General features: G+C 42.5%; 1 protein-coding gene across 13 annotated transcripts in view; it reads left to right on the top strand.

Annotated features, from left to right (window-relative positions):
* The window catches only part of RALGAPB (Ral GTPase activating protein non-catalytic subunit beta), a 131,736-nt gene that overhangs the window by 39,229 nt on the left and 72,132 nt on the right, over nucleotides 1-20,375 (top strand). For all 13 annotated transcript variants that reach the window (XM_038369407.2, XM_038369405.2, XM_038369404.2 and 10 more), the window contains 3 exons: nucleotides 6,344-6,522; nucleotides 10,889-11,037; nucleotides 11,174-11,393. In XM_038369407.2, the coding sequence (XP_038225335.1) occupies nucleotides 6,344-6,522; nucleotides 10,889-11,037; nucleotides 11,174-11,393 (548 nt within the window). The remainder of the gene's footprint in view (nucleotides 1-6,343; nucleotides 6,523-10,888; nucleotides 11,038-11,173; nucleotides 11,394-20,375) is intronic.

Below are 20,375 nucleotides of genomic sequence, written 5' to 3'. Positions count from 1 at the left end.
TAGGCAGCACTCTGCAACCGGACATGGGCCAGGGCATGCTGCCGGCGACATGGCCACCGGCACAATGGCAAATGCCCCTGCAGTGGCCATTTTGGAATCCCTGAGCGTTCCAACCTATTCAGGGGTCCCAGTCCATAAGGTTGTATTCTGCGATATCGGAGGCACGAGTGCCATCCCTCTTGGAAACAGGGATCAGTCCCCTTGTGCCGAACCTGGTGCTGAACAGGAGGCTGCCTCCTTACAGGACCCATCTGGAGCAGAGGGAGAAATACAGGGCTAGATGCCTGTGTAGGCTTCTCCATCTTCCTCTCCCAATGAGGCAGTGGTGGGAACCGCTATGGTGCCCTCCCAGTAGGATTATAGGGTGCACCAGGAACTCCTGAGGAGGGTAGCCCAGAACCTGGGCATTCAACCAGAGGAGATCTCCGAATCCTCCCACACCTTAGTGGATATTATAATGGCCTCAGGACCATTATGGGCTGCCCTGCCGTTGAAGGATGCCATCCTGGAGCCTATAAAAATTCTCTGGCAGACTCGCACATCCCTCCAATCTACTGCAAAGAGGATGGAGAGGAAGTACTTTTGTCCCTCCCAAGAGGTATACATTTTTGTATATTAACACCCCCCTCCCCCCCCCAGCTTGCTGGTTGTTTTGGTGATGAACAAAAGGGAGAGACAGAGGCAACGGGCGAACCCCTAAGGCCAAAGATGCCAAAAAACTCTATCTTTTTTGGCAGAAAAGTCTACTCTACTGAGCCACCAGCTCAAGATATACCAACCTATGAGCACTTAGTGGTTGGCAGACTTTAATTCCTGGAGTGCTATGGCAAAGTTCAGGGAGCTCTTGCTGCAGGAATCCAGGGGTGAGTTTTCAGCCATAGTGGAGGAAGGCAAAGCAGTGGCCACAGTGTCTCTCCAGGTGGCTCTGGACACGGTAGTCTGCTCCATGGCTTCGGTGGTGGTCATGAGGCAAAGCTTGTGGCTTTAGTCTTTGGGTCTGCCTATGAGGTCCAGCAGGCAATCCAGGACCTGTTGTTTGAAGGCAGATCACTCTCTTCGGAGCTAACTGATTTGAAGTGCCATAGCTTGAAAAACTTGAGGGCTACTCTGAAATGTTTGGGTCTGCATACACCACCAGCTCCTGCTAAGAAGCACAGTTCTACCCTACGCAGAAGAGACAGGAATACAGCAGGAGAAAGAACAGAGGCTATAGAAGGAGGTCCCTGTCCCAATCCTCGTCTGCCCCAGCACCTACCCCCCCTCCCCCCCCCGGCCCGAGACATTTGGCAGGGTTTAAGTAGGCCTTTTGAGGGTACACCTTTTGAGGGTACACCTCAGGATGATGTACCAGTACGGTGTCTGGATCCTATTTCTCCTACCTTTTGTGGACCGGTTGTCACACTTCTATCAGGTGTGGGCCTGCATTACCACAAACTGTTGGGTAGTGTGCATGATAAAAGTGGGATACACTCTTCAATTCAGTTGTCACTTCTCACCCTCCCCATCCTCCTTCAGCGACCCTTCTCATGAGAGACTTCTAGCTGAAGAGGTGCAGTCGCTCCTAATCTGTCGGAGCAGTGGTGGCGTTTCCAACAATGCTAAGGGGTTGGGGTTTCTACTCTTGTTACTTCTTAATCCCAAAGGCCTATGGCGACTGTGACCTGGGGTGCCTGGGGCAGCCCTCACTGAAAATGCCAGGCTCAGGGCAGGCTGCAAAAGAGAGCAGACACTCCCAAAACTGGTGGTTAACACTGAAGTTTAAACTCGCCAACCAGTCACAAACTGTGTTGCTGATCCCCCCCACACTGGTTATTAAGAAGCTAAAAAAAGAAATCTCACCGCCCCCTTTATTGCCCCCTTATTCTGTTTTTGGCTTCCAATCACCACGTAGGTCCAGTACAATGAGAAGTTTAGAAACTCTCTGCTCACATCTACAAAATGTTCTTCTGACCCCAAAGGGTCTGCCACATTACTAGGTCAATATTCGTTTGGATCTTACTCAAAATATTATGCTGAGAGCCAGTCCTTTAGTGTCTAAAACCATAGGTTTATTATAAGGAAAAAAGATACATACAGAGACTTCAAAGTCCATATATCAGGTTCTTAGCAGTATTGGTGAGTTTTGCTTGAAAGTCCCTCTGGAATACATCCACAGCTTGGATAGGTTGTTCAGAGTTTTGTTTGTAGGAAAGTTACTCCAGAGGTAAGAAGCAGGAATGGAGACAATGCAGCTACCCTTTATATTCCTTTTGCCTTGTGGCTTGTACTTCCTGTGTCCCAAACACAAGCTTCAGAGCATGTGGAAAAGCTTTAGCATTCTTCTCTGTCCATAGATATGCCCCTAAAAGTCCTGCTGACTCATAAAGTGTATTCCCTGGCTCCTTTCAATGGAGTCATTGTACAGCTGATGACCCTTGATGGGTCATCAAACTGGCATCAGCACTGCCTAGCCTATCTCTCTGGGGTGTCATCTGGATGCACAGAACCAGTGTGAAATACAGATATATCATACATATCTATAACTCATGATACAAAGGTGATACAAACATATAAACAAGATGATCATACTTGGCAAATCATAACATTTTCACTAATACCTTACATGGCATATCTGATCAGATTCCTTACAATTTTATAATATTGGTATCAATATGTTATAAATGTCTCATATTCCATACAGCATCACAGCAACCTCAGAACAATTGTTGGATTTGTGAAACCTCAACAGATTCATGAAGAAACTGAAGTTCCTCATGGTCTCCTTGGCCTCCATTATCCATCTCTAGATCCAGGGGACTGGTAGGCTGTCCTCGATTTAAAGGACATATATTTCTAGATTGCTGTCTTTCATGGGCACAAAAGGTACAATTTGTGGTAAACCACAGACATTACCAGTTTATGGTACTCCATGAAAACCAGGCCAGAGATTTTTCTCCCAGAAAGTCGGTTCAGAGCTATAGAGGCACTCCTAAAGAGCCTGAGGGATGACCACAGCAAGAAACTGCTTAAAGCTTCTGGGGCATATTGCATCATTCACCTACGTGGTGCAATGTGCAAGACTGTGATTAAAACCTCTCCAGTCTTGGTTGGCATCTGTAGAAACACCAAGTTGGCATCACCTGGACAAGGTGGTCTGATTTCCACCCTCCTTTGGTGGCTGGACCTGGAGACAGTGTGTGCAGGAGTTCCATTCTTGAGACCTCCACCGTCAAGGTCTATTGTCATAGACCCATCGGAGATGGGATGGGGGCCCACCTAGGGACCTTCAGGACTCAAGGCTACTGGTTCCGAGAGGAACTTGAGTTGCGCATCAATGTGAGAGAATTGAGGGTTGTGTGCCTAGCCTGCCAAGCTTTCCAACTGCATCTGGAGGACAACTGCATGTCTGTCCTCACAGACAACACAACAGCAATGTTTTACATAAATAAACGGGGCAGAGCTCACTCCTTTCCCCTATGTCAGGAGGCTCTGCACCTATGGGATTTCTGTATAGCCCATTCCATTCACTTCAAAGCCTCCTACCTCGCAGGGTCACAGAACAAGTTAGTGGATCATCTCAGCAGATCCTTTTCCAACCGTCATGAGTGGTCCATTCGTGCAGATGTCATGTTTTTCAGAGGCAGGGATTTCCCCAGGTAGATCTGTTTGTGATGAAGTACACAGGAAATGTCTTCAATTCTGCTCCTTTCTAGGCCACAGTTTGAGTTCGCTCACAGACACCTTTCTCCTTCCTTGGATGGATCAGGTCTTTGCCACATTCCTTCCCGCTCCTCTCATACACAGGGTCCTGCTGAAGGTCAGAAGGGACAGGACGGGGCTAATCCTGATGACCCTGGCCTGGCTGCATCAGCACTGGTTCACCACCCTTCTAGATCTCTCGATGGACACATCAGTCACCCTACCACTATTTCTGGACTCTTACCTTTCAAGATCACGGTCACCTATGTTACCCAAACCTCCAATATCTCCACCTCACAGCATGGAAGCTCCATGGCTGAGCCCAGCAGAATAGGCTTGCTCAGGGCCGGTTCATGAGGTGCTCTTGGGTAGCAGAAAGCTGTCTTCTAGAGCCACTTACCTGGCAAAGTGAGAGATTCTTGATTTGGTTGATGCAGAAAGGTTTTTTGCCTACTGAGTTATCACTGCCCTTCATTTTAGATTACCTGCTTCACTTAAAGCAGGAGGGTTTGATGGGGTCATCCACAAGGGTCCATCTAGCTGCGATCTCTGCATTTCACCCTTGGTTGTGCGGCAGGTCGGTCTTCTCAAACTCAATCTGTGAACGGCTGTACCCACAAGTATCTCAATATGGTGCTGATAAGGCTAACAGGACCCCTATTTGAGCCACTGGCAACATGCTCCCTGTTCTATCTGTCTTGGAAGGTGGCCTTCCTAGTTGCCATTACTTCTGCCAGAAGGGTCTCAGAAATCCAGGCTCTTATCTCCAAGCCACTGTATACTGTTGTCTTCAAGGACAAGGTACAGTTGTGGCCACACCCATCCTTTCTACCAAAGGTGGTCTCACAATTCCGTAGTAACCAGGACCTCTTTCTGCCAGTCTTCTATCCTAAACCACACACAAACTGAGATGTGAGGCGTGCACTAGCTTTCTCTGTAGAGGACCAAACTTTTTAGGAAGACTGCCCAGCTATCCATAGCCATTGCAGACCGAACAAAAGGCCATCCAGTCTCGGCCCAGAGCATGTCATCATGAATCACTTTCTGTATCCGCTCATGCTATGACCTAGCAAAGCTCCCAGCTCCTTGGTTGACTGCCCACCCTGAGAGCTCAAGCATTGTCGGCATTCGTGGCACAAGTTCCGATCAGGGTATGTGTAGAGTGTCAACTTGGTTGTCAGTCCACATGCTCGCGTCGCCCTATGCCATCATCCAAGAAGCCAAAGATGATGTGGGCTTGCTATTAGTCAGCATGCTAATGAACTCTGAACCTTCCAACTGCTTGGGAGTCACCTACATTGTAATGGACGTGAGCAAGCACTTAAAGAAGAAAAAACGGTTACTAACCTTCCATAACTGTTCTTCGAGATGTGTTGCTCATGTCCATTCCACAACCCAGCATCCTGCGCCTCTGTCGGAGTTAGCTGGCAAGAAGGAATTGGCAGGGTGGCAGGCCCCCGTATACTGGTGCTATGAGGGCATGACTCTAGGGGGCATCAGAGTCGACTCGATAGATACCGCTGAGGGGTAACTTTCTGGAGGTGGTGCACGTGGCACCTGCACAGCTATGTTGGAATGGACATGAGCAACACATCTCGAAGAACAGCAGTTATGGAAGGTTAGTAACTGTTTATCTATGACGAAAACCTGGAACTTGTTAGTGTGTGTATTGCTTTTGTTTTTTGTTTTGTTTTTATCAGAAATATGCAAATATGTCAGGTTTGGTCTGCATTGGTTTAGTTAAAGAAACTTTAGGAGTTCATTGTGAACTATGATATCTTATGAATGGCAAGGCTGTTCTGTCTTCACATTTTAGCTAAAGGAAATTTTTATTTAACTAGTTGTTGTTGCAGTTATGTAGGTGTTTTAACAGTAACTAAAAATCCCTTTTTCTCCTCCACCCCTTCAATTGCTCACCTGTCATTTCTGGTCCTCTTGATGTCACCATTGGGCTACTTCTCCATCTGCCATACTCTTCCAGCCTCGACAGGCTTTCAAGGGTTTTGTATCAATCATAAGAAAAGAAAAAGGCACACATTTTTTCTTTGTAGGTCTTCTTTAGCAGGTCTGAAACCTGATGGCAGCAATTTAAATATTCATAATAAGTTCTATGGCTCTTAACCAGTGTTGGGTACTGTTAGCTAGTCAGAATTTGGATGGAAAAGACCTTTTCTGTAACTGCTCCATCCCTCTGCAACTGCAGGATTGTTATCTACAGTGTATTCTCTGGATCTTCACCAGGTTTAATTTGAGATGGTCGCTCCATTCACTGACCGTGATTATAATTGATAATTTTTATAAAAACTTGTTTTTATAAAACCTCAGGTCAGTAGAAATGTTTCTATGCTTTCTAAAAAAAAATTATTTTTATTATAATTATAACACCTGAAAGCATGCTCTTGCAGCCTTAGAAACCAAAGTGTTTTAGCATTAAGACCCTGAAACTGATTTTCATTGTCCATGCTGAGAGAGTAACTAGAAACAATTCTTATAATCTAAGGTGTTTGCACAGAAATTAGTTTTGTAAAATCAAGCTATCTTAAATCGAGTGTCCTTTTAAATTTTCATAACTTACACACATTGTCTGACTATCAAAGGTTGCATATTTGGGTGTTAAGATTTTAACTGCTATGAGTACACTAAAAAAATTTTTTTTTTTTTGTAGTAATCCAGTGGATTTGAGTAACCCAGCCATTATAAGCTCTACCCCCAAATTTCAGGAGCAGTTTCTGAATGTGAGTGGAATGACTCAAGAATTGAATCAGTATCCCTGCCTTAAACATCTGCCTCATATATTCTTTCGTGCCATGCGTGGGATCAGCTGTTTAGTGGATGCGTTCCTAGGTAATCTTTCAATTTATTTGTGTATAGTTAAAACATCACCTGTCTGTCATAATTTAATACAAGACTTCAAGTAACTTTTATACTTTTAGGTCTGGATTTTCAGAATTGTGTGCATGGATTTTTTCATGCGCGGCTAATGCTTTTGCCCACGTTCTCACAGCGCATTTACCTGCAAATGGCAAATGAGACTTCTAACTGGCCAGTTATGTGCATAGTTACTACATTTGCGTGAATCATCCTACAAATGTGTACACAGTTCTGAACAGCTGGGCTTAATACAATACAGCCAAAATTTGTAAACTGGGCCTCCAAAATCAGGCTTCTAAGTCGCCTTGTTTTTCAGTGGTTTTGAGCACCAACTATTTAGTTTATAAAGCTCTTTGAGGCACAGTGCTTATTACTATGAAGCACTGATCTTTGATTGTATTGCTATTGGAATACAAATTAATAATCATTGAAGTCGATGGGATTTGCAGGTGCTCAGCATTGGTGAAAAACAAGCCATTTTTATTTAGGTGCCTCTTAGGAGTCTAATTTAGGCCCCCAGATTTCAAAATTTTGTTTGGTAACATTATATAATTTATGTAGAGTTTTTGAAGTATTAAGCATTATGCCTCTACCTTCCTGAAGGTTTATCTAGACTTAAAACTTCCTCAGATTTTTGTGTGCTATATTGTACTTCAGATCTTATTGCCTATTCTCTGATTTTTGACTGACACTTTTAATATTAACAAACAATCTGTTATGACTCCCAGAAGTCTGAATTGATAAAACAGGTTGTGGAAGACTATAGAGTAAATACATGTCACTACTATGCTCATGGGGAAAAAAACGTTAATCTGTAACATAATGCTACCTAATTTACATTTCTTCCTTTGAAGGAACCTGGACAGTTTAGTTCCCTCAAATTTAAAAAAAAAAATGTATTTGCCACACTGCTTTTATAAAGCAACAAATATTCTTTTGACTAGTAATACTTGTTTATATTAATATGTAACATTTGTATACTACTAATCTGTATTATCATGTTGCTTGTTGCAAACATAATTCAATGAGCATATATTTCATTTTCTAAAGAATGGCTTTATTAAATGCCTCTATTGTATATTGCAGAAAGCAGCAAATTGATTTCTTTCTTCTCTAGGAGTTGCAGCCTTTACGAACAGTGGGTGTGAAAGATTACCCAGATATGGTATTAAGTCTTGACTCTTGTTGCACTCATTTTGGTAGCAAGAATCTGGGCAGAAGGGCTGATAACTAATACTGATGTACCAAACAAAGCTGTGAAAGCTGCAGTATTCTGTTATTTATTTGTAAAAGTGTTGTTTCAATCTTTTTTTGTATAATAAGGAAATATTTGCATTTTGTTAAAAGGACATTGTTATGGTATGGCAACTTAAAAATGTTAACTATTTATTATAGCCTTGAAGAGGTCTAAAATTGAAATCTGTTCCAATTTTTTTACCCATTGGTTTGTCATAGGGCTGTTTTTTTGTTTTTGTTTGTTTGTTTTTGCTTTTAAACAAAACTCCGAAGTGTTTGATGTTTAAAACATTATACATTAATTGCAGTGATTTTGCAAACAGATGTAAATAAAACTTTCACATTGGAACAAACTTCCAAATGCATCAATTTTAAAAATATTTGTATTAACAATATATTGTCTATTTTGCATAAACTTTCTCAGAATTGCTACGGATTACAACATTTTTATCACTGCTGTTTATCTGAGCTTCAGTGAAGTCATAACATTGCAATTGTGCTGCAATAACCATGCTAAGAATATCATAAATGAAGAATTATGACCTCACTGCAAGATCTAATAGAAGCTGGGTTTTGAGGAATGTGGACTTCTTAAAATCAAAAATAGGTTTAGTTCTGGTGAGGAACACAGAGTGCTCCAAGTCACTTTCACTTTGTATATAGATTCCTTTCAAGTTTGTTCCGGTATGAAAGAGGTGCCCTTAAACATTTATAGGAAAAAAAACAAGGTTAATCCTGCTCCTGGGTTCCTGCCAATGGTGTCCCTTCAAACAATTTGTTTAACTGCTATTGAGCATAAAGTTCAAACTGAATGTTTGAGTTAGTTTGCTTAACACAGAATACTGCTTCTTTGTAATTACAAAATTAATAATCCTCTCAACACTGTGTAAATCGTATTTGCTTTGTGTATTGTGCTACATGTTGCACCAGTGCAGACAGAAGTGCAGAGGTGTCACGTTACACATTGGCTAACCGCCACTGTCCTTTCAGTTTTACATTGGTTAAGCTTTTGAATTTGCTTAGATTCATATATACTTTGAATATACTCTTGATACATTACTCAGTGACTAAGAGTTTGAAGTACGTATTGTGTTCAGGATGAATTTTCATGGTAAAAGTACTTGAAAATAAATATATAACGTACTGCCCTCCTCAGTTTGTACTGGGCTATATAATGTTGCCAAGTCTTGCATTCCTGACTCTCTGCACTGTTTTCCTGCCCTGATTTAGGAAATGTCCTGGCGCTGATTTTGTTTTTAATACATTACATACGAAGAATTTATAATTCAGCAGTTTGATAAAAATGTCTATTAATAACGTGGTACTGCCTTGTAAATAATAGATTAGTGACCTTCTACATAGCAAACTTATTGTAAATTGTTGAACAGTGCAGATAGAGAATTTACATTTTAATCTCTAAAAGAGGCTTCACTGGTATAAATATTTACAAAGGGATGAATCTTTAAAATATAGTGCTTGATTGTGCATTTCTAAGCCTGCTCCCACATATTTGATTCTCCCCAGGTGGGAAAAACAGACTTTGGGCTGGCTAACTCCTGGCTTAGATTGGGAGGCTGGTCTTGAGACTTTTGATGCTACCTAATAACTAACCTAGCAAAACTGCTTTGTCCAGTAGTGTCAGAGAGACCTTACAATGAAAGGTGAGGGGTGAAAGTGAATAAGGACCAACTGCAGCTCCCTGCTTCCAGTTATGTATCACAGTCTGGAATGCTGTACCCAGCAGAAGACAGGGTTGTCACTTTGGGATTGGGAGCAGAAGCCGATGGGCTACCTACAAATATTTGTTTCAGATATGCAATATTGATTCTTTATAGCTTTCTTTTTACATTCTTCAGTTCCTCTGTGGGCATGGAGCCTTAGATTACCCACCTGAAACATCTTTTTTTTTTTTTTTTTTAAACTATTCAAAGTAAATATGTGTAATAAACCATGATAGTGGTAACTAAACTTTTTCTCTTTGTCCTGAAAATATTGGTAGACTTTCTGTGATTAGTGTCTGGAAAGGTTCAATATCTTAAGCGCCTCACAGAGAATGTGTGGAGAAAGTGAATAAGGAAGTGTTGTTTACCCCTTAACAAAACACAAGAACCAGGAGTTACCCAACAAAATTAGTAAGCAGCAGGTTTAAAACAAACAAAAGGAAGTACTTCACACAGTGCACAGTCAACGTGTGGAACTCTTTGCCAGGGGATGTTGTGATGGCCAAAACTATAACTGGGTTCAAAAAAACATTCCATCAGTTCATGGATGATAGGTCCATCAATATAAGCAAGGATGGTTAGGGATGCATACCCATATTCTGGGTGTCCCTAAGCCTCTGACTGCCAGATGCTGGGACGGGATGAATCACTTGATGATTGCCCTGTTCTGTTAATTTCTTTTGAGGCATTGGCCAGTGCTGGAAGACCGGATACTGGGCTAGATGGACCATTGGTCTGACCCAGTATGGCCATTTTTATGTTCTTAAATGCCCTGCCATAGTCTATTAATTTTTTTTTTTCCTAATCTTGCAAACACACTTTCGCCTTGTATCTTGGTTTCTCAGACTGGCCTTAAAGATATTAATCTTTGTGGTTTGCAGAGAAATTAAGCGCTCTATCCCACAATGATCTCCCGTTACATTTTCTAAGACAGATGTTGCGGGTGGGGGAGCTTTTAATTGAAGTGGAGGGTGAAGTGGATTGTCCTTTTTAGTTTCATTCAGACATCTCTATGTAGAGTAAAAGTGAATTGGTTGTTCTGAACCCATGACTAGAAAGGAAAGTGGTTTTCTACAAACTGTCTGCATTCTATTCTACCGTCTGGTGCCCTCACTCCTCCACTTTCTTAGGTGCTTATGTTGGTGTTTGGTCACCTTGATAAGCAGTGGGTCTGTCATGTAGATTTAACTCAAATGCTTTTCTGGACCGCTTGTCAATCTCTACTAATGCTGAATGATAGATGCTTTTTTAACTCTGTGGTGGTTGGGGGAATCTTTGATGCTAATGATTTACAGAATGCCTTAATATCTAGTCATAGAGATTATGCCATAGGGCTCTAAAAGTACTTTGCACTGAGTTTTTTGCTTTATTTTGTTCTTCAGGCATTTCACGACCCCGGTCAGACAGTGCTCCCCCCACACCAGTAAATAGGTTGAGCATGCCCCAGAATACTGCTATCAACACAACCCCACCTCATAACCGAAGGCATCGGGCCGTGACTGTGAATAAGGCAACAATGAAAACCAGCACTGTAAGATGTTATGCTTAGTACTTCAGTATTTTTCCATTTGATCTTGTTGATGGTTCCTTCTGCTTCTGTGTATGAAGGAATATAAAATTGCCTTAAAAATTTCTAATAGGGTGAAACTTTTCTTTTATTCAAATAGGTTAGCACTGTTCACACATCAAAAGTGCAGCACCAGCCGTCATCGTCCACCTCTCCATTGTCTAGTCCAAACCAGACTAGCTCTGAGCCTCGACCACTACCAGCTCCCCGCAGACCAAAGGTTAACAGCATCTTGAACCTCTTTGGATCATGGTTATTTGATGCAGCATTTGTTCACTGTAAACTTCATAATGGAATAAATAGAGACAGCAGCATGACTGGTAAATATTGCTGACCAAATATATACAACTCTTTCCTTGCTTACTGACATTTCCTACCTGCAAGATTAATATTTGCTTAATCAAAAATAAATAAATAAATTTGAATGCTCTCTGATAAAGCACTGTATTATAGTTAACCCTTTCCAGCTGAACTAACCCAAACTGGCACCTTTGCTTGCAGCTCAGCAGAGATATCTCTTCTGAGTTTGGTTTTATCTTAGAAATAAAATATCACGTAGACTTTAGTACGTATTTGTTAAATCAAATGTTAGTAATTAGATAATCAGGCAGTTTCCATTATGTCAGCTAGGAGACTGTTATTAAGCAAAAGAAATTCAGTGTAGTGAGTGAGTTTCCCTTTGTATCTTGGAAAAGCATCACTTTGAGTAAGAAAAGTTGTGTGTTGTGTTCCCCCCCCCCCCTTATAATGGCAGTGCTTTTAATACATTCACATGAAAAGACTGGCAGCATCATTACAGATGCTGTTCTGCAGCATGCAACTTCACTTGGCCTTAGTTTGGGAGAACAGGATTTCTAAATCTTCACAAAAGCAAAAACTCAAGAAAAATCATTCCCTTTCAGTGATGGTTAACCACATCAACAGACTGGTAGTTTTCAATCCTCCTAACCGTTAGATTTATTTTCAGTACTATAGAGTACCTGGTTTCCATGGCTAGATCTGTTTGAGATATGATATATTGTAGAAGTAGTGCTCTCTGTTACTGGTGGTGGTCTGTTCAACATGTTCTTCAAGTAATAGGGCAGATTTAGTGGCTTAAAGAAAAAATCAAATCCATAACCGGGTAGGAGAGGTTTGTATTAGCAAGTTTAGGTTTAGAGGTGGGACTCAATAGCAATTAAATTGGCTAGCTTCCATGTATGTCCTGCAGAAAATACATTCTTTTATGTGTTAAGCCGATATGATATGATTATTCAGTGAGTTTTGCAGTGTTCGTTCTAAATACGTATGTCAGGCATATAAGGCCTGATTTTCAGAGGTTCCCTTGACTTCAGTGGGAAATGTATGTTCTCAGTTTCTCTGAAAAATCAAGCCAGTAGTACACATTTAGAGAGAGAGAAGTGGCTAAGCTTAGGAAAACTGAACAACTTAAGAGTAAATTCACACCTGCATGCGCAGGTGAGCAAACTAATAGCATTCCCCTGTTAATAACAGGGATTTCATACCACCTTTTAAACACTGAATTTACCACTTGGTCTATTTGTTGCTTAAGTTGGACTATTTTAAAAGTTTACAGGTGATCTTAGAACTGGGTGTAGATGTAAATATAGTCTGAGCAATTTTGAATAAAATAAATTTGTAGTGTGCACAACTGAGCTGTACGCTTACTCCACTCACTTCCTTACAGATACTTTTGCTGTGTGGGTTTTTAGAAGTAGTTCTTACACCCAAATTACTTTTTATGTACCAGTAAATGTCAGAAACTGAGAGAGAGAGACCAAGGAATAGTTTGGGGGTGTTAATTAAAACACCTGGTTGTCCAAAAATTGTAACTTGGTTAAAGTAAATCTTTCATTCTCCAAAGCTGCTCTGTGCTAGCCTAGCCAGTGGATACAAGTCCTATGCCATTAGAGGGAGATTGTAATATTTGTGCCCCAGTGGAGAGACATGGCTTTCTGGCTGATGCTTTGCAGTTGTTTCCTGTCTCAAGCAGTTAGACATAGCTCTCTGGATGAGTGAGGTAGACCTGTGTCTGTAGTTGCATAAGCTATTTTAACCCCAATCTTTTTTTGCCCATGAATAGAGTGCTTTGCAATCAATTCTGTCCCTCTTTTATGCTCTCCAGAGCCCTACAGGAAGAGGCCAACCTTTACCTTACATGTCCTGCTGATTCTGTTAGCAAGAACTGCCCAGCAAGAAGGCACTTAAGATACAATGATGATAGGCCACCTGATGAAGACCCAGATAGATAGAAAATAGTGTTCTGTTTCTCTGTGGCTTGGAAGGTAGAGGTTTGGTTTGTGAGCAGAAACCTCCTGAATTTGGAAGTCTGACCCAGTCCATGCCATTCCTTCATTTCAATACTTGTGCATTTCTCCCATTCCCACAAGGAGGAATGCCTTCTTGGGGGACAGCTTTATTTATGTTGTGATATCATTTAAGGAGAAAGCTAATGTAACGCTCTCAGAAAATAATCCTTTTCAGGGTCAGCCCTTTTGATTTTGAGACTCCAAGTCTTGTAGACTAAGGAAGATACAGTTCCTTTCCTTTTCAGAGTTATAGATTGCCTGATCAATCTTTCTTCAGGTCAAGAGTGACTAGTTTGGCCCTGGCAGCTCCTGCCTACAAATGGACTTAGGTCCACAACAGCCATACTCTTAGGAGGCTCTAGTGGTTTGCCTTCACGTGAACTGACTGCTAGTCACTGTGCCTCATGGCTTCTTACTTGAAATTTGCCTATATGCCTGGTGAGATACCTTTCTTCCTCATCTTCATATAAAAAGGAATACAATTCAGGAAATTGAGTCTTCTGGTAGATTCAAGCTCTAGTACAAAACAGTTGCAGAACATACTCTTTGGTATGTCGAGGCATTTGGATTCTGACCCGTTCTGTATTGAACTTGAAGTCAGTAAAAAGTCCCTTCTCCACTTGCTGCCCTGCGAAATGAAGACTCCGAGCTCCATGACTCAGCCAGGCAGTCCAGGTAGTTTGCTTTGTGCTGGCCACCTACAGACTGTTCACCTGTACATTAATCCAGCTTGCTGAAACCCCTCTTCTTCTTCATTCTGCATCAGTATTGATAGTTTGTGGCCTTTGCCTTTCAGCTCATCGCGATGGCTCGTATGCTTTCGACTTGTCTGCATGTGAACTAGCACTTAAATAACTACATCGGTTGTAATTCACATCTGTTGTAATATCAGTGTAGAAGTGTTAATAGCTTTTTTTATTATTATTTTATAAAACTTTTAGTGCTCAGGAGGTCTTTTAGCTGCAGAGTGTTAGCCAGACGTCCTCATCATATAGATGAGTAAAACCACAGAGCTATGCTTCTGTCTCCATCTGATGGTTGAAGGACTTATACCTACTTTGTTGAATGGAATAGAGAGAATTTTGAAGTAACCAAAATAAGGGGGGGAAATTGCCACTAGTAGCACTAAAATTTTACTTAATCCTTTAGATGCTCACACTTATAACTTTTCCGTTTTTGAAAGGATCCTGAAGACCTTCTGGTTTTCCAGAATTCTATACTTACCTTATTTGTATTGTGTGAGACACCCAGAATGCTTCAGCATGTAGGCCACATATAAATAAAATGATGTCTAGCTAAGGCTGAGAGACCATCCCAACCTGGGTAGACAAATTCGCGCAAGCAGGGTTTGAGCTAGCATGCTAAAAATAGTAGTGTGGATGTTGTTGCACCAGCGGAGACTTGGGCTTGCCACCCAAGCTCAGACCCCTGCCCTCCATGACCTTTTGGGTCCAAGCTTGAGTGGCTGGTCCAAGCCTCCACCAGTGCAGCAAGATCCACACTGCTGCTGTTATGAGTCTGTGTACCCGAGCTGAGAGGCTGCTGCCAGAGAGCACCACGGTATGTGCTGCCATACGAACAAAGTGCATTCTGAGAACTCAGGCAATTTCAAAAGGATCCCTTTATTAAACTTTGTGTCACATCACTTCTTCTCCCATCCTACAGTAGATTCCTTGTGATGGTCTTTATGGCTCTGTCTTCCATGAGGCAAGGAGGCAAAGAGCTGTCTTTCATAGCCAGTATAAAGGAGCCAACCCATAAATGTTCCCCCTCAGTTCTTTGTCTCCTTGTCCTGGAACTCCATACCTCATGATTCCGCCTTAATTTTTTTTCTCTAACTCTCTCTCGTTCCATAGAGAAGGCAAGAATGAGAAAAATGTGGATGTTGGGGAGAAAAAGAGAGGGGAGGGTTGGACAGCAAGCAAATTCCACAACTGGATCACAGCTAAAAACTTCTTTGGTCAAACAGGAAAGAATCTTCTAAGGATCGAGCAGAAAAACTCTGTCCCTTCCACCTAACCTTCTCGTGACCAGAGGGGAGCTTAGGGTTAGCCTGCCTTCTTTGGCGAGCCTGAGCTGTTCCTACAGATCATCTGGCTCCTTCAACATGGCATGACTTTTCTGCTTGTTTAGGCAGCCAGCCTCCAAATTCCTCCATGAGCTGAGAGCTCTCTTCAGTCTTTGTTTGAATGACTGATTACTAGCCACCACAGCAGCTAGCAAGGTAAACCCAAATGTAATGAGCCCTCACTGTTTTCAGGGGCTCTGTGTCTCTGATTTTGGACCCTCATTCACAATGAATGCAATCACTGCCCCTTTTCTGCCAGTTCAGATTAATCTTCACTGTCATTGGGAAAGCTTACAATGGTGCCCCTTGCACAGCTGAGCATAGCCTGCAACATCTCACAAGTTATTTTCAAACACTCCATTCTTGTCTGCTTCTGCTTTTGGGTATGTGTGGAGTGTCTTCCTTCAAGCAAAGAGCATTAATGAGACTCCACTTCAGGGTAACGTCTGTATAATTCTGAGTACATCTAGAGTCTCATGGCCCAGGAGGATCTTTTGCCATTCTGCATTCTCAGGCCTATCTCTCAACATGGTCTCTTGCATTCTGACTCGGAAGCAGCAACTTGTCTGCTGGCTAACCAAGATTCTTGTGCTTTGGAGGTTCAATGTCAGTTAGTGCTGGAACTCAATGGACTGAGTTGCATTCCAGATGGCTAGAAATTTCCATCTCTTATCAGAGATGGATGGTATTAAAATCTACTGCTTCATAATATGCACCCAAAAGATCTTAACTTCCTTTTATGAAGTCTTGGGGTAAAGGAGAGGTGATCTGTTCTAGATTCAGGCACTTGCTTTGTGGGGAAGACAGTTTTGTATGTGTCTCATTCTCTAGAATTAGATCACAGGGCAGGTCCCCACCCCAGGGACTGTTCCTTGTCTGATGTCCAGTTCGTCTTTGTGTCAGCAGAGCTGCACATTAGCTGCTGGTGGTTAATTACCTGATCAGCAATAGATATCCATTTCTCCTCTGTACATTGTAACTGCTTCAGTAATTTTAAATTCAGTGAGGAATTCTGTATGACTTTTTATGCAACATGCTGGGCAGCAGATACCTTCAGCTGTGCAGTTTGGAAACTCCAGATGGGTGATGCATTGGATTTCAGTAATTGTTCACCTTGCTATCATGGCTGACTTAGAACAAATGCTTCCCCTCAGTTGCGTAATGTCAGCTGCTAACAGGTTTTTCTTGGGCATTTGGGAAACCTTGAAAGGATATCCCCTGAGTGTTACAGTCATGGCTGAGTCTATTTTCTTAGAGTTTTGCTCTGCTCACTTCTCCAGACCATGTGTCAAGTAACATGTAATGATGTTAACCCAGCCCTCTTGACAATTTTATCTTTTAAGACTAAATTTTTTTACTGCATGCGGGATGATATCCCTTGTGTCCAGTTAAATGACAGAGATTTGATTGCCTCTTGCAGTATGTCTACACTGTGATGATAAACCTATGACACAAAGTCTCAGAGCCCGGGTCAGCAGGCTTGGGTTGCATGGCTATAAAATTGCAGTGTAGACAATGAAAGACACTCTCTCAGTGCATCGGTTGCCTTGGGGACTCTCAGGTTTCCCAAAAGTGCAACTTCTGTGTGGAATTAAAATCTAGAGCCGGAGAAAATAGGGAGATCAAACTTCAACTACATATGATGGGGAGCTTGCTGTGCCCCGCCTCTGATCCATGCAAGGGGGACTCCTCCTTCCAGTATGCCAGTCTCAGAATAAGTTGGCTACCTCTGCTGCCTCTGAGCCTCACTCCTTGAGGACCACAAAGAGGACGAGCCAAGATTCTTCTCATAAGATATCTGAAGACCATGCTTTGAGTTCTCCAGGTAGGGAATCCCCCCCCAAAGAAGTCGCAGTTGCTGATGACTCCAGCCACTCATCAGTCTTCAGCCCAATACCTATGAAGCTGCTTGTTCCTCAGGTACCAGGGCACTTAAAGACTTTAAAACTATCGGTGTCCGATAAGCCATGAAGTGTCTCTGCTCACTCGATACTGAAGCTGTTCACTCAGGCCCATCTGGACTCCCTCAGAGCGTTAGAGACTCATTGTATTGTCAACTCCCTCGGCCACCATTACTTCGGCTCAGGCCATGAACACTGTACCCATGACACTCTGTATCGCAGGAGTTTAGTTTTCCCTGAGACGCCTGGCTCACCATTGCTCAGCTGTAATCTGGTCTCTGTACCGAAGACTTTGAGATCCCCAAACACCTGTCCAGTATGGACAGTTTTACCTCATGTTTCTTGCAGTGCTCCACCATGTCAGAGTGATTTGAAAGAGGAAGATTTTGATGAAGGCCATGCCTTGGTTTCTCAAATATCTGTCCAAGGATCTCCTCTCCATCCCCAGAGGCTTTTTTCCAGAGTGTATGAGGAAGTTGATCTCACTTGTGAGAGATGTCTACGACGACCATCTTGTTGGTATGAGCACTCATACCAATGGATGCCTCAACCCATGCTATATGCGTCACCCCCTTGGCCATACTGGGACTCCCAGTGGTCTTTCTCCAGCAATTCTCTAGTGCCTTGAACACCTGACCGAGAGAGACCACTTTCATCACGCTTCCTCTCTAGGAACCTCAGGAAGAAACCATTGAGGAATAGGAAGCTATGACTGATGTCTCTCCATCAGTCAACAACTCCTCCTCCTCCTCATCCATAGATAAAGCAGTTATGCCACCTCCAACATCTCTGGCTGATGATTTTAAGCAGTTTCAAAATCTTGTCAAGAGAGTTGTGGATTCTTTACAGATCTCTCTTGAGGACCTTAAAGAATCACATCATAAGCTTCTTGACGTCTTTCATACAGCTTCATCTGCCTGCATTACCCTGTCTGTTAACTTGTGCAGAGTTCAGGGGGGCTCCATTATCTGGCACACCCGAGCCACAATTCTGCCCATGTGCAAGAGAGCAGATAAGAAACATGTCCATTCTAAGAACTCAGACTGCTTATTTTCTCATACCTTTCCTAACTCCTTGGTGGTTGAGGCAAGTTAATAAACATGGAAAGCAGCATCACTATATAAAGATCATAAGCACCTTGACCTGTTTGATAGAAAATCATACTCGCCAGCTGCTTTACAATTCAGAATCACCAACTACCACACATTTATGGCAAAGTACACTCATACCAAGATGATCTCCTTTATTGAGCATCTACAAGCAGAACATGGCGAGCAGCTAGCATTCTGCAATTGCTCTCTGCTCGCCAGAACATCTCTCCAGGCCTCTGTTGATGCTGCTGATACTCCCACTCTGATTTCTATGATAGCAGTTGTGAGGAGGGCCTCCTGGCTTTAGCTCATGGGATTTCCAAAGGATGTCCAGAATACGGTTGAAAACCTTTCTTTTGATGGCACTTAACTGTTTTGAAAGCACAGATAAATCTTTGTACACGTTAAAGGACTCTAGGAGCCACTTTGTATTCTCTGGGGATCTATAATATGCCCACAAGAGAGTCTAGTAAGTCTCAGACAGGGCAGAGATCCCGTCCTGCTTCCCAACGTTTGATCTCGCACACTTCTACCTCTAAGCACCAATTTTGATGGGGTGGTTGAGGTCCTGAGCTACCATCCCTATTCACTGCAATGATTCACCTGCCTTCCTCCCTTTTTGGCATCTGTTTTTACTACTTCTGGTGGGCTTTTGAGTCTATCAGTGTGAATAAGAGCATTTTGGAGATTAGATTCCCAAAGGGTACCATCCACTTTACTTCTCTTCTGCCTGCCAACATCCATTCTCCATTCCTCTTCAGGACCCCATCTCATGAGCACTTTCTAAGGTAGGAAATAGACTCTCTTCTACTCTTGGGTGCTATAGAACCTGTTCCCAGGCAGAACAGAGGGAAGGGGTTTTATTCCAGGTACCTCCTGGCTCCAAAAAAGAGAGGCAGTTGGAGGCCCAGCCTAGATTTAAGGCTACTCGACACCTTTTGTGAAAGCACAAAAATTCAGAATTGTAACGCAGCAATAATTCCATCACTGGATCAAGAGGACTGGTTCTTAGCCCTCATCCTTCAGGATGCATATTTCCATATAGCGATCCACCCATCTCTCAAAAGGTTCCTATGTTTTATTGTCAGTCGTGGCCATTTTCAGTACAGGGTGCTCCCTTTCGGCCTCTCATCTTCCCCAAGGGACTTTTCAAAGGTTACGTCAGTAGAAGCAGCACACCACCCAAAAAGGAATTCTGGTGTTCTGTTATCTATAAGACTTAGTTTCTGAAAAGTTCTTCCCAGGACCAAATGTTATTGGCCACTTGCAAAGCCACAGATCTCTTCCTCAACCTGGGCGTTAACAGTTCAAAGTCCACTTGACTTCTGTATGAAGATTAGAATTCATAGGAGCTTATCTCCCAACACACAAATTCATAGCCCCCTCTGATATAGTCAACTCTATCCAGATCAGCCCTCAAACCATGATGAAGAACTATTTTCAGCTGTTGGGACATATGTCAGTTGGTACTTTCATTGTAGATCATGCAAGACTGTGAATGCATTGCCTTCCAGACTGGCTCACTGAGCAGACACAGTCTAACTAAACTATTTTCTGTACTCACTTTCCTGAAGGAATCTCTGTTGGTCAAAATACCTTTAAAACGTCCGAGCAGGAGTCCCTTTTACTCGCCCTTCCCCAGTGGTTGTTATGACGGATGCATCCTTGTTTAGTTGGGGAGCACGTTTGCACACCCACACAATATGGGGGCAGGTGGACCCCTCAAGATGACCCTCTGCACATCAAATTCCTGGAACTTAGGGCTGTCAGATATATTTTTCTGAAATTTCTACCAATGATTGGGGCAAACACATGATGGACAACAAGTCATGCATGTTTTATACCAACCAACCAGGAGGGCAAGAGCCCCTTATCTCTGCATCAAAGCTGTCAAGTTTTGGAATTGGTGCATATGCAATCAGTTTACCTTCTG

The sequence above is a fragment of the Dermochelys coriacea genome, chromosome 13, assembly GCF_009764565.3.
Source record: "Dermochelys coriacea isolate rDerCor1 chromosome 13, rDerCor1.pri.v4, whole genome shotgun sequence".
NCBI classification, from domain to species: domain Eukaryota; kingdom Metazoa; phylum Chordata; order Testudines; family Dermochelyidae; genus Dermochelys; species Dermochelys coriacea.
The sequence above is the reverse complement of the archived record's forward strand: the minus strand, read 5'-3'. Positions and strand labels throughout refer to the sequence as shown.